General features: G+C 37.5%; 1 protein-coding gene across 2 annotated transcripts in view; it reads right to left on the reverse strand.

Moving 5' to 3' along the window:
- LOC107734208 (sorting nexin-29-like) overlaps positions 1 to 14,565 on the reverse strand; it is a 112,388-nt gene that overhangs the window by 63,954 nt on the left and 33,869 nt on the right. For both annotated transcript variants that reach the window (XM_016546101.1, XM_016546099.1), the window contains exon 14: positions 5,384 to 5,469. In XM_016546101.1, coding sequence (XP_016401587.1) covers positions 5,384 to 5,469 — 86 coding nt within the window. The remainder of the gene's footprint in view (positions 1 to 5,383; positions 5,470 to 14,565) is intronic.

The following is a 14,565-nucleotide window of genomic DNA, read 5'->3' on the forward strand; positions in this document are numbered from 1 at the left end:
GTGTTTGTGTTTGTGTGTGCACGTCAAATAAAGCAGCGCATTAACTCTTTCCACGCCAAGCACAGAATTTTCTGTTATTCATGAGACAACTCTTCCCTGCCAAACATGGAATTTTCCGGGTTTCCGCGTTCTCATTGTTATAGGCTAGGGGGCGCTATTACGCATCTCCTGAATGAGTCTTGAAAGTGCCGATCAAAAACACAGACCAAGAGGACACAGAAACGAGCTATCTCATATGTATGCATATGCACATGAAAAAGAATAAGATCATCAACACTAACCACATATACTGTATATGAAAACTGCCTAATGTTACAGAGTGAAATGTCAATCCATGAAGTCGTAAAGGACTGTGCAAGCTTTGGGAGTGCTGATGGAAGCCATCTAGCATACTGCATCTTTGTTCTGATAATATTACTGATGAATATGATCCAGATGTAGTATTTGATAAAAATGTGATTTTCTCAGCTTTTTGCTCAAAATGTTGCTTTTTTATGAAACCTACCTGCATTCAAGTGTTGATAAAAAACAAAGCTTGAATCTAGAATAAAACAGATTTTTTTGTTTGAAAGTAGAGGGTCTGATCTTTATTTTACTGTATTGCATGTTCAGATATTCATACAACAAAATATTCTGGAAAATCAGCAAAAACGCTGGCGGTGGCTGGCAACTTTTTTCAAAAACGCTGGCGGGAAGAGTTAATATAGAACGGTGATTAAACTGAACAGTTTTAATGCACAATTGGCCTTGTTACACACACACATTCAGTGGTGTTCAGTACAGTCACGTTGTACATCTGTTATTAAAGAACCTTGGAAAAGTTTAAAGTGCCCCTATTATGGGTTATGAAAGGTTCATATTTTGGTTTTGAGAGTCCCCAACAACAGGTTGACATGCATGCAAGGTCAAAAAACACTTTCATTGTCTTATAATATGCAATTATTTTTACCTTACTTGCTCAATGACTCCCAAATGATTCGCTCAACGATTCATTTTTCCAAACCCCTCCTTTGCATGACGCTAATCTCATGTTGACATCAACATGAACTGGCTTGGGATTCGTTTTAAAAACGACTCGTTTCAGTGATTCAGAGTCGACTCTTTCTTTTGAGAGACAATAACTTTATACACGGTGCACTTTCAGATTTAAAACATTGCAGGATGTTTTCATTCACTTAGAGCTGTGTTACACACTGCATGAAAGGTCATTTTCAAAAATCCATAATAGGGGCACTTAAAAAAAAACAATTTATGAAAAAATGCTTAAATGAAAATCAAATATTGGTTTTTTATCTTATCATTTAAAAATGCTTATGTAATATATAAATACAGCATGCATTTAAAAAAATAAGGAGGGGGAGGTGATATTGGCATAGTGGTTAACCAGAAAAATAAAAAATGGCATGTCATGTCGAAAAGTTTGCAAACCCCTGCTTTAAACAAAAAAAAAAGTTGCTACTAAATGCCAAGCCACACTTACCAATAGCAAAAGTCCTTAATAAGGAATTAGTTCTTGTGTTAGAAAAAAGCTAGAAAAGTATGAAACTTCTCTGAAATGGTGCCAACTGTCAGCTAAAAAAAACAGCAGTGTGTTAGAATGCTAATTAGAAAAAGGAAAATAATCTATATAAAATTGCTGACCACACTAATTAACTATTTGGTTGTTGGACAACTAGTCAAACACAGCGACCCATTCCTGTAACTTCTTTTTTCTAACTACACAGATACATTTATATTATAACGAGATGCTACCATCCATCAACAAGAGACAAATGTAGGGTTCTCTCAACTTGGGTTATCCCAGAACTGATGACTCTCCCTTTGACCCACATTTCTGGAGAAAAGAACAGAAACAAAAAACCTAAAACCCCAGCTGTTTCTGCTCTCTTTGCAGCCTCTGCAAGTGACAAGACACTTAACCTCTCCTCATTTGCATGATTTCCTGTTCACTTCCAGTGCCTAATAAAAGGATATTTGATATGGGAATGAAAAAGATTCTTCAATTTCACATTTTGGTGGAGCGAGGCGTTTATCTAATTGCATGCTCTAATCCAACACTCGCAATACCGTGATAGCAGTTCAACTTTGGGGAGATGCAAGGAATTCTTTTTTAACATATCATGATCTTACAGCAAAACTTTCAAAAGAGCTCATATCATGTGCGCACAGTCTGACAGAACATGAAAAAGTCTCGTATTGTGCGCTTGTATATCAATTTGATGTGTCCGTACCATCCTTTTCAGTTGCTGTTCAACATCAAAGTCAGAGTACAGTACGGACACATCATTAGCCCAGAAGACATGGAGGGAGGAATCATTTAAGCCCTGTTCTACAATCTAGTGATCTGCCTCGCTGTCTACAGCCTACACAGGCAGCACCTAACAGTCACAGAACCTCATATGTGCGTGCTCTACATAGGCAGCGCACCATACAAAGAGTGTTGCATACAGAAGACTTAAAGGGGGGGTTAATTGCGATTTCACTTTTTTAATGTTAGTTAGTGTGTAATGTTGCTGTTTGATCATAAACAATATCTGCAAAGTTACGAATCTGAAAGTTCAATGCAAACGGAGATATTGTCTTTTAAAATTCTGGCAGTTTAATGCCTACAAAAACGACTGGTAAGGGACTACAACGAGTTACTTCCCAGGTCCGTTATGTCAAGAACCCAGAATTTTACATAAACCCAGCCTCCGGGAACACGCAGCAAAGGGGGCGAGGCCATGCTGAGCTTATTTAGAGAAGAGGAAGAGAAAACTAGGGGTGCACATAAAAATATATTCATATATGAATTGCGATTCTGTCTTCTAACAATTCTAATGGATTCACAAGTTTCAAAATCAATGTTCTAAAGCAGCGGTTCTCAATACGTTCCTGGCCTAGCTTTAATCAGGATAAAACCGTATATTAAAAGCTAACAGAAGCAGTAGCATTTACAAATAACAGCGTATCTAAAAGTATGACACAACAACAAACAAAAATCTTAGGCCCACCATTAAAAGCCGTGCTTGCACAGGTTCTGCGCGATCCTCTTCACTAATCTACTCTGCGTCTCAATCGGGCTCAAATTGAAAAGCAATATAGACGACGTCATTGTTTACAATACAACCGGAGCTCATGCCGCTATGTTGAGGGGCGGGACTTTTAGACGTGCGCTAGAGGCGGTTTAGCCAATCACAACACACTGGGCTAGCTAGCCAATCAGAGCCCATCGTGTATTTCTGAGGGAGGGGCGTCATAAAAGCAGGAAATGATCAGTGCGTTCAGAGGAGAAGGGACAGAGCGGTGTGGAATAAAGGTAAATTATGTGAAAAATAATGCGTTTTTTAACAAACGAAGCATTAACACATGTTAGACTGCACCCCATAAACACAATCAAGCCTATAAATAGAACAGTCTGACGCTAATACTGTGCAAAGTTATGATAGCTCAATGATAAGCATTACAACAAAAACAAATCACCTAAAAATGAAACTTATTTACTTAAAACTAGTGCTGTCAAACGATTAATCGCGATTAACTGCATCCAAAATAAAAGTTTTTGTTTACATAATATATGTGTGTATACTGTGTATATTTATTGTGTATATATAAATACATACATGTAAATACATGTAAATATTTTCAATATATATATTAATCGCGATTAATCGTTTGACAGCACTACTTAAAACTGTATGTTGTAATAAAAGTCAAATCAGATTAACTGAGTATGGAAGCTTGTTCCACCACAGGAAAAATAATAAAAAAAGGTAACTGCAACCTTTTCTCTCACAATTTAGGCGTTTTTTCTCTTGATAAATTTGAAATTGCAAGTTAAAATGTCAGAATTGCAAGATATAACTTGCGACAGCGAATAAAAGTCAGAAATGTGAGATAAAACACAATTACCTTTTTTTGAGAGATGTAAACTCAGAAAGTCATTCAGAATTCTGAGTTTATATCTTGAAATTAAATTAATTTTCAAATAATTATATAAAAAATTTTTATTAAATTAATTGTATAATTTATTTTTCATAAATATTTGAAAAATAATTAATTTACAAAGAGCTACTTCAAATCATAAATACTCGTTCAATACTCGTAAATAAAAAAAATTACAATGGCATTTCTCGTTTGCCAATTTAGATTCATCTTATCACTAGAGCTGGTCACAATGCATTCTGGGAATGCATATTCTGTGAAGGATACATGCAATGATATCATAAAATGTTGCTAAAACGGCATAACATTTGATTAAAAAGAAGGCAGGCAAGGAATGCCTATGCCTAACATCAAGTTGGGAGCACATCTTCAATGGTTTAAAACCCAGCCTCCATAGGCAGCTCACTGGGTTTTCGAATGGAGCATTAGACTCGCATGTGGTCGCCTCTATTTTTCTAGTTTTATTTCTTGCAGCAGCAGAGAGAGAGAAAGCCAGATAGACAGCAAATGGGGAAATTTGCAACAATAGTGCTGCTCGGTGCATCCACAATGGAGCCATAATAGACCCGGCACACGCAGCATGATCCGGCCGTATAAAACTCTTTATTAGGCATCCGTTTGGGGTTTCTCTGAGGCTTACTCTCGTGTGGGACCACACTTCCACACACAGATCTGACTGATACTGTAATACCGCAACGCAATGACGAGCTGGGAGAGCTGCGACTGCTGATCTGTGAAGATGAGCATGTTTGTCAAATCCATTAAAGAGATGCAGTAATAAAGGTTCGCAACCAATTGTTGCTGGGTGTGCATCACCCAGTTATCTGGATTTATCGAAAGGGCTGAGACGCAAACAACCCACACAGGAATTTTGATAAACGCTTCGCATTTCAGCTCCTGTAAGGCATACTTTTACTTTGCATATGAGAGCCGTGCTACCACACTAAACTTACTGCATGGAAAAAATCTTACAATGTTCATCTGATGCAAGCTGTTGATGAAATGATGTAGAGATAATTGAAATTCCCACCAAAATGCAGAAATTACTGAAATTATAGACACAGGCTGTTCAAACATATGACAGCATCCCACAGAGGGATGTCATGTCATTCATCACACACATGCTAATAGTCTGCAGAAGCAAAGGAACAACTGCAATGCAATATTTCAATTTTTTTTATTTTATTAGAAAATGTTTGGGTCCCTTCTAAACCCTCCAGGGGATTGGATTGTCTGCCGATACAATGCATCACTGCACAGATAACTGTGGGGGGGTTTTTTACACTGAAAAAAATGAACAGTCCTTTTTCCTCCACAAAATCATTCATGTTTATGTATCTGACTTTAAATAGGTGGTTTTATCTGGTTACAAGTTTTAAAAAACCACCAAGTATATGAAAATGGCTGCAAGGTGGCCACATTTTATTAAACATGCTATAGTATGAGAACACTGCCTTACCGTCATTGCCTTGGCTGCCTTCTCTTTTCAGCATTTGGACAGCTCCAACATACTTCTTCAGCTGGACCTTCAGAACTTCGTTTTCTCTAAAATAGTCAAAATAAATCTATCATTAAAGAGATGAAATGTGCATAGAAGCTGGTGAGTTCAAAAAGACGCTACTTTATATTAAAAAAGAGAGAAACATCATGTGGAGTTATTTTACAATAAAGGCAATGCTTAACATGCTATTAATTAAAATATGATTACATTGACATGGATTACATTTTTTATTAAAAGTTGTTTTAAGTTTGATCATGTTCTGTAATTGTTAATAAATTATAAAAAAATGCATATTAAAAAAAATTTATCAGGGATGTCCGGATCATGTTTTTTTGCACCCACAATCTGATTCAAGTCACTGAATATTGAGTATACTTGTATTTTTCTAGGGCTTAGTGCACACTTCAAGTATAATAAAGTTATAAAGTTATTAAAATCAATCCAATTTATACAGGGATCAGCAGAGAGTTTCTCATGGCCACTGGCTCAAATGTAAAAAAAACATTTATAAATAAAAAATAACAATTACTACAGTGTGTATAGTGTATATGTATGTATATATACAAATAGACATTGGTAGACGTAAACATGTTACAATGGTAGATATTGTAAACCAACTGTGTGGTCACAATTATGAATATGGGACTACTGATATGTAGCGTCTGCGTAAAATCATGGATGGTCTTTGGGGTTTATGGCTTAAGAGACCCCTTTTAGCCTTTGACATTTGCATATAAATTACAGTCCTGGCCACAGACTATACATTTATATTGGTTTGTTGGTTTGTTTGTTTTTCATTTTGTTCTGTTCTGTTTGCCTAGAGACCGAACCTTTGAGAATCATCAGGGAAGGCTGAGTAATAGATTGACGACCCAAGCTGCCAAAGTTTTTAGACGATCACGCTGTCAACAATCTTAGTTAGATCTTTTCCGGGGCCCCCCCACAACAATTAGACACACCTTGCCATTCACGGCTGAGATAACAGGTGTCTGGTCCACACTCCGCAAACTGTTTGTACTCATCAAACAGACCGTGCATAGAACATATAATTACTATAATTGCAGCCTGCTAACGCTGTAAGGACTTGCATTGGCCTTTTCGTGCTGTCCCTCTCTCCCTCTCTCTCTCTCTTCACCAGTCTCTCTTCACCAGTGAGCCAGCATGTCTCGATCATCCAGCCCTGATGCCCACTGGAATCGACTAGAGTCCTGGTTGAGTGCCATAACTGGTACACTCCTGTCTGAAGCAGCCGGCGGCCTGCAGCACCTGAGCCGGGAACAGCTCGACGACAACCTGAGCGCCCTGATGTCACACGATCCGACACAGGACTACAGCCACAAAGATCTCACCAAGATCATCGGGCCCCTCGCCCACAACCTCCTCGCTCAGAGTCAACGGGGTGCAAAGGTCCATTAACAGGTGCACAGCTGCCCTTCCTCGAACCTTCAAACGGAGTTACCGGAAAAGAGGGACCCAGGCGGAGACAATGCTGAACCTGACCAAGGTTAACACCCAAGCTGAGGATCCAAAGGCTGGGGAAAATTAGGATCCACCTGCCATCTGACAATCCTGATCCACCTGCCTTCTGAAAATTAGGATTGACATGCCATCCGGCCTTCAGGATCCACCTGCCATCTAGCCATCATGATCCACCTGCCACCCGATCATCATGATCCACCTGCTGTCCGAACATCATGAAAACTGTTGTCTGACGATGTGTGCAGGTGAACTTCATCAGCCAAAAGGGGGGCTGTAGCGTCTGCGTAAAATCATGGATGGTCTTTCGGGTTTATGGCTTAAGAGACCCCTTTTAGCCTTTGATATTTGCATATAAATTACAGTCCTGGCCACAGACTATACATTTATATGGGTGCTAAATTGCCAAATAATTCTCCCCACTATCAAAGAGATGCTAAGCAGTCTAACACTATCATCTCCCCAACTGACTTCAAACAGTTTCCAAAGACAAGTAAATGCGCTTTTTTAATGTTAGTTAGTGTGTAATGTTGCTGTTTGAGCATAAACAATATCTGCAAAGTTACGATGCTGAAAGTTCAATGCAAACAGAGATATCATAATTTTTTTTTAAACAAAGCACCCCATAAACACAATCAAGCCTAGAAAAAAACAAGGTTAGAAAGCATAAAGCTCGCTGTGGAAGAATGCCAGTCTGTCCAGTCAGTCAGGTTCAAAGCAAGACGCAACCCATAGCAACACATTATGACAACAACATCTGATGGCAGATTAAAGTAAACGGTAAATAAATGTCTTTAGAGTGAAACACTGGCTCCTGTGTCAGCAGCACCACACGCATACGTTATTATACTCTAATGAATGTGCATCAAAAACTGACATAGAAGAGAAGAAATTGTTGAATAAAGTAATTATTTTTGTTTTCTCTGCGCACAAAAAGTATTCTTGTAGCTTCAGAAAATTACTGTTGAACCACTGATGTCACATGGACAATTTTATTGATGTCCTTACTACCTTTCTGGACCTTGAACGTGGTAGTTGCATGGCTGTCTATGCCGGATCAGAAAGCTCTCGGATTTAATCTAAAATATCTTAATTTGTGTTCCGAAGATGAACAAAGGTCTTATTGGTTTTGAAACGACATGAGGGTGAGTAATTAATGACCGAATTTTCATTTTTTTGGTGAACTATCCCTTTAACTGCACTTAACATGATTAATTACTATTAAATCACAGAAAACTGAGATTTTTTTTTTTTACATTTTTATTGATTCACAGCCCCAATTAAAATAAAACTCCACTACTATTTGTAATAACAGCTTGCATCTTCCATAACAACAGAACTGCACCACTGAAACAAATTTAATTCATTTAGGAATTACAGGGAAATAATGCATAAAAGGATATTCTAACATCATCCAACACTATCCTGACATTCAGGATGTATGTGCAGTATGCATGAGAAGCCCACTGAGAGACTCCCACAGCAAGCTCCCCACTGAATTCAATTCCAGGAAATGCTTTACACAAAGTTTAATAAGGCTGTTCTGGGGAGCGAGATGTGTGCGCGTGCATATGCGTGCTTGCTTACAAGCCTTGTTACTGGTGGTTTGGGAAAATCAATCAGAATCAATCCAGGTTGTGTTACTGTGAAAAATATCCCTTCCTATTCCTCCAGGATGCCTTTTGTAATTCGCTTATCACTGCCCATTTTATACCCTTCAATAGACAGAGAATGAAGGAGATCCAAAGGCGTCTGGCAGGCTCTCAAAGGAGGGGATTCGGCCGTTTTTCGCTCCGGCGAGTAGCGCACGATTCCGCGGCGATTTAATTAAAGTTAATAAGCAACAGCTCCTCTATAGGGAGGACTCGGCAAGTCAGGTGTGCCACATTGATCTTTTCCATTGCCCCTGCAGCGCGAGCCACAGTATGCACACATGCTAGTGGATTCATATTAAAAGACTAACATCCAGCACAAGAAGGGGACCGCTGATGTCATATAGTGGTCTACTTAATGAGTGCCACCTTGAACAGACACTTAGGGTGGGTTGCACCAACAAGGATTAATTTAAGCAAAGTTTAGAGCTAATCAAGGATTAGTTGATCTGGGTTTTATTTTAAATCGAGTACCACTTCATTTTAAACACAGATGAACAAATCTGGGATTAGAATTCTAACCTGCGTTTAAAACCTCCATCTACGATTAATTTTCTCCGCCATGATATATTTGCCATTGTAATTAAACAGTAACAATGTTAATATTCCTTATGTCTCTGACATAAGTTGCTTTTGTCGATAAAGGAAATAAACTTGTAAAATGTCAGCAGTCTTTATAAACTGCTACGTAGTGAGACTGTTGATCAAACAGCTGATCAAGCAAGCAATGAAAACTTTGAGTGCATACAGATTTCATAATCTTGGAAATATATTTAAATTAGGGCTGGGCAAGTTAACGCGTTATCGCGTTAAAACATTAATTGATTAACGCCGACAATTATTTTATCGCGCTTTTTTATTATTATGAAAGTCCAATGCTCACTGGCTCTGAATACACAGACAAACCATGGGTCACAGGAGGGGTGGGATGTTGATCAGTACTGGCTTGGGATGGGTGTCACCACGCGTCTTAACAAATGAGAGCATTTGGGGTGGGCCTATGACTGCAGCAGCGCTCACATGAAGCACTCACGACTTCATAAGTGGGAAATATGAAGTTTCCGATAGCACGTGAAGACAGCAGAGAAGCGCTCTCGCTCAGCACAGTGGAGTGCATCGTTTTGTTAACTTTGTGGTTTATTACAGAAGTTCAGCGCTCGGGTGCAGTTAGCGCTCACACTCACTGATCTGTATATAACTGAACCGCGCTCTGGCCCACCTCTTCCAACCGAGCGAGGCACGGAGCGATCACACTACATGCGTACCGCGCCCGAGCCCAAGTGAACCGCGCTCTGGCCCACCTCTTCCAACCGAGCCAGGGCCGGCTAAACGAACTGCGGCACGGAGTGATCACACACTAGTCAAACGAACCGGGCTTTGGGGGTCAAGACGTGCTCGGGCACGGTTAAGATTGCCTAGTGTGATACACCCTTATTCTGGATGCGCATAAGCGCTTTGTGCCGCGCTTTAGTATTATACTTTTGCGCAATGAAAGATTATCAATTGTCTTTTTTGTTCTGTTCTATCGATCATACGTTGCTGCCTTCATTACTGTGCTATGCATTTAAAAGAAATGTCTTTTTTATAGTATATATATATATACATATATATATATATATATATATTTAGGTTACTTGTTTTTCATGAATGTATTTTACAACAATACAAAGAGCAATGTGTAACATTTTACCAGATTTAGTCCTACACTTATTAACTTTTATTTGTTTCCCACTAAATAATGTTGTTTCACTAAATGTTGTTTAGTTTAATGTTTTTATAAAATTATTGTGCGCACATGCTTTTTCTAGAATAACTTTTTCTGCTGAATTATCCACTAACCTGGTTTATAATAGTATTTTTGTCATAGATTATAATTATATATGGTTTCATTTGTTATTTTTCATTAAAATTAAGTTGTCTATATTTAGCAGATTGTGTTTAACACACACAAGAGTGATGATCAGGTCAACCCACAGAAGTACAGAAATTCTACATTGATTAAAAAAATAAAAAAAAAACTGCGCTGGTATCGGATCGGAATTGGCCGATACTCAGAATTTTTGGTATCGGATCGGATCGTTTCTGAAGAAATGGTATCGTTGCATCCCTAAATCTGAGTTTAAAGTCATGGAGCAACAGGATTCATGTTAATCTATCCTAAATATAAAATAAATCCAGCATCAAAATGATGGTTTAAATGTAAACCTGCTTATTTTTAAACAAGGTTTAAAGTTTGGTGCAACAGAATTGTTAGATAAACCTTGATTTAAACTAGATTTAAGCTTAATTCTTATTGGTGCAACCCACCCATAATGTCATTCTCTCCAAAGTAATAGTTGCATTAGTCTAAAAGGTCTAGACTTAATGTGCATGTATAAATCATTTATCCATACCACAAAAAAGTCACTGTTCTTAATACACCAGGTCAGTGTTTGTTTCTCACTGTAACAATAGTTTGAATTAAACAATTTAACTTAAACACACTTGTGAGATATTATTACCTAAAATACTACTTTATTTTTGTATTCAAAAACACTCTGCTATGTGTCCCATACATGTACTGATGTACACACAGAAGAGAAAGGTTTCTTTTAAAAACCTTTTCCTCAATGAATTCCCTAAATGTAACTCCATTAGGGAAATTGGATCACAGAAAAACTATTAAAAGCATGAGCTACAAAGGATTTGCTATACAACCGCTCTGGTTACAGAACTCAAAGTTCCACAGAACCATAATGCCCATCATTCATAATTTATTCTATAAACGTATATTTGCATTTGTATACGTATTTTGTTTATGAACACAGCAGAAAGTTCCACAGAACTATAACATAAATTCATAAATTTGTATCATGTATTATATAGATGTAATAATTGTAATTTAATAATTATGAATGTTGGGTTATTTAACTTTCTGATGCATCAATGATAAAAATCACAGATGAACATTAGTCTTAAAATAAAATAAAAAGTCTTATAATTTGCAAAACATTGTTTAATTAAAATATGCTCTGCGTCAAGAAAATTTAATCATAACTTAATAGTATATTTAATAGTTTTTAATTTTATATTTCAATAATTAAAAGTCACTGTAGATCAATGAACACTGTGCTCTTTAGGTTAAACTACAATAAATACATTAAATCAATAAAACAATAAATCATTAATATCTTAATAAAAGTGTTAAAAATATTTTTATTTTTATTAAATCATAAAAAATGAGGGGAAAAACACAACAAAAATACAAATAAATAATTGTACAATAAAAACTGTTATAATAAAACCCTTACTAAAGTAGTAGTTTGGGAATCCATGTTCTGGAGGTATGTGGTGCCTCGCCAACTGCTGAATATAAAATTATATTTCACAGAAATCCACAGATGCTCCTTCAGCACTGCAAATGTACAGTCTAGACATGACTATGCATGACAGCAGTCTAGATGCCCTTCCCAGAACCCATTTCCATCTCCCTAAGGCTACAGGTAAATAAAATGTCAAACACAGCACCGGCATTATGCAGCAGCTGCTATTATCTTAAGTGTTACAAAATGTGACGATTACTGAGCCAAAACGGAGGTCAAATACAATCCAATGCCAATCAGAAGAGAACATTCTCCAAGACTAAACGCAACGGTAAATACAAAAAGGCTGGCAGGCAGCCCCTTCAGATAGATTATTAAATTGACTTGTAAACAAGGCCAACCCTGTGTCAGTTTGTCTAAACAGGCTGATGAAGAGCAAGTAGAGGGATGCACCATCCAGACACGGCGCAGATGTCACCAGCATGATACCGAGTGTGGTTTTCTCCCCCATAATCCTCTCATTGACACAGCGTCACACTGACAAGCCTGCCTCCTGCACTCGGCCGCTGTCCTCCTACTGAGCTAAATTAATTTGTTCATTCACTCCCCACATTATCCCCCTGAGGAACCAATACATTAGAGCTGATGAAATGCTCACAAAAGCAAGATGTCTCTCCCAATATTACAGCAGCACTTCAGGAATACAAAAAACCTGGCAGCTCCGCAGCATTCGGTAAAGTATTATTCTGACTGTCAGACGCTGCCACGACCAGTGTTGGGGAAAGTTACTTTTAAAAGTAATGCATTACAATACTGCGTTACTCCCTAAAAAAGTAACTAATTACGTTACTTAGTTACTTTTTATGGAAAGTAATGTATTATATTACTTTTGCATTACTTTCACGTTACTTTTTAAATATGAACAAAGCTTGATTGTTTTTAATATAAGAAGTTCTATTTACAGCAAATGTAAAAACCCCTTTCACACCAAAAAGTGTAATGAATAAACCTCAGGCTGAAGGAAAAGTAAATTCACGTCTGTACAGTAGAACGCAGGAGAAGAAACACTCTTCAGCAATAAAAAAAAAACAATGAAGCAAAACAAATTAACTGGCGTTAGTTACTTTTTTGAAAAAGTAACTCCGATATTTTCTTGTAAATTAAAAAAGTAATGCGTTACTTTACTAGTTACTTGAAAAAAGTAATCTGATTATATAACTCGCGTTACTTGTAATGCGTTACCCCCAACACTGGCCACGACCATCCCTTTGTCTGTTTCTGCTCGTCCGGCTGAACCTGGACGTGACGGCGTGGAAGAGCTTTGTGTTGACAGGAGCCTGAGTGTGAGAGCATTTTGGCCTCTTGCTGTATGGATCCTGCTTCTTAAATACTGCCCACTGAGTCAGGCTGAATCAATTAGGAGGCCTAATCTGGGACAGATTAGGTTTGAGACAGAAAAACTGACTGGACTCTTAACATTTGAGTTTGCAAGACTCTGAGACAGGAAGCAATGTTAGAAAAACATGTTTTACTTAAGTAGTGGTAATCAATTTGATGACGCTCATACTTGAAGTGAATACACAAAGTAATACACAAAATGCTTAATGGTCATTCTTTGGTTAGTCTCAGCAACATACCTCTTCTAACATTGATTTTTACCATAGGTGTTTAAAAAATGCTTCAACAAAGAGTTAGAAGCCTTACTTAAAAGACCAAAACAAAATCATAACACTTGATTTATTTAGCCATGAAGAAAGTATTTTAAAACGTAATAAAAGAGGTATAATTACTACACAAGGACTGCAAATAATGTACACTACCATTTAAAGGTTTGTGGTATGAATTTATTTAATACACGAGTTTCACAATTTGAGTTGAATTACTGAAATAAATGAACTTTTCCACGACATTCTAATTTATTGAGATGCACCTCAATAAATTAGAATGTTGTGGAAAAGTTCATTTATTTCAGTAATACATTTTAATGTTCAAAATGTTCAGAGGATTGTTTTTCTTTTCCTGCTTGTAATTATTCAAATTCTATATAGCTCACGTTTTTATAAACATTTTGTTTAATTTACCACGTTGACAATAACGTATATCTTCAACATACATTGTCTATGACCAAAAATCTAAGATATGTTTTCAGTGGACTTTTACATTTTTCTTTGCTTGAGAAAACAAAAATATACAGTTATAGGGGTTTTTTTTCTTTTGATTTAGTCGAGTTGGTTTTGCATTAAACACAATGTGATTTTCGGCAGTTGAGATCTGACAGCAACAGTGCATTTTTCCGCTTGGGTGAGCGCTTCGCGGACATCTTACCTCGCACATGAAATCAGCCGCAGGCCTGCGAACCAATGAGAATGCACTACAATCCTAAAGCGTCATAGCGACAGAGCGGAGGAGACAAAGCTGCGGAGAATCCGCTCGCCCGGACGCTTCCGTAACTGACGTAGATTCACAGAAAATTACTGCCGTTTGGCAAATAATTCATATTACGTACTTATTCCTAACTCTTTAAGCTTTAAGTTACATTTTAAATGACTGTAGCGTCTGGACCAATCAGACACACCATTTTTCATTTGATTTAACAAATCAATTATTCATTAGATTAACAAACATTCACAGACCCCTCACCCAATAAACATACTGGGTGCCAAGTTGTCTGTGAATGAGGCCCAGGACCCTGGTCCCCATGGCAACCACG

The sequence above is a fragment of the Sinocyclocheilus rhinocerous genome, unplaced genomic scaffold (genome assembly GCF_001515625.1).
Source record: "Sinocyclocheilus rhinocerous isolate Xijiao unplaced genomic scaffold, SAMN03320098_v1.1 scaffold820, whole genome shotgun sequence".
Classification (NCBI taxonomy): domain Eukaryota; kingdom Metazoa; phylum Chordata; class Actinopteri; order Cypriniformes; family Cyprinidae; genus Sinocyclocheilus; species Sinocyclocheilus rhinocerous.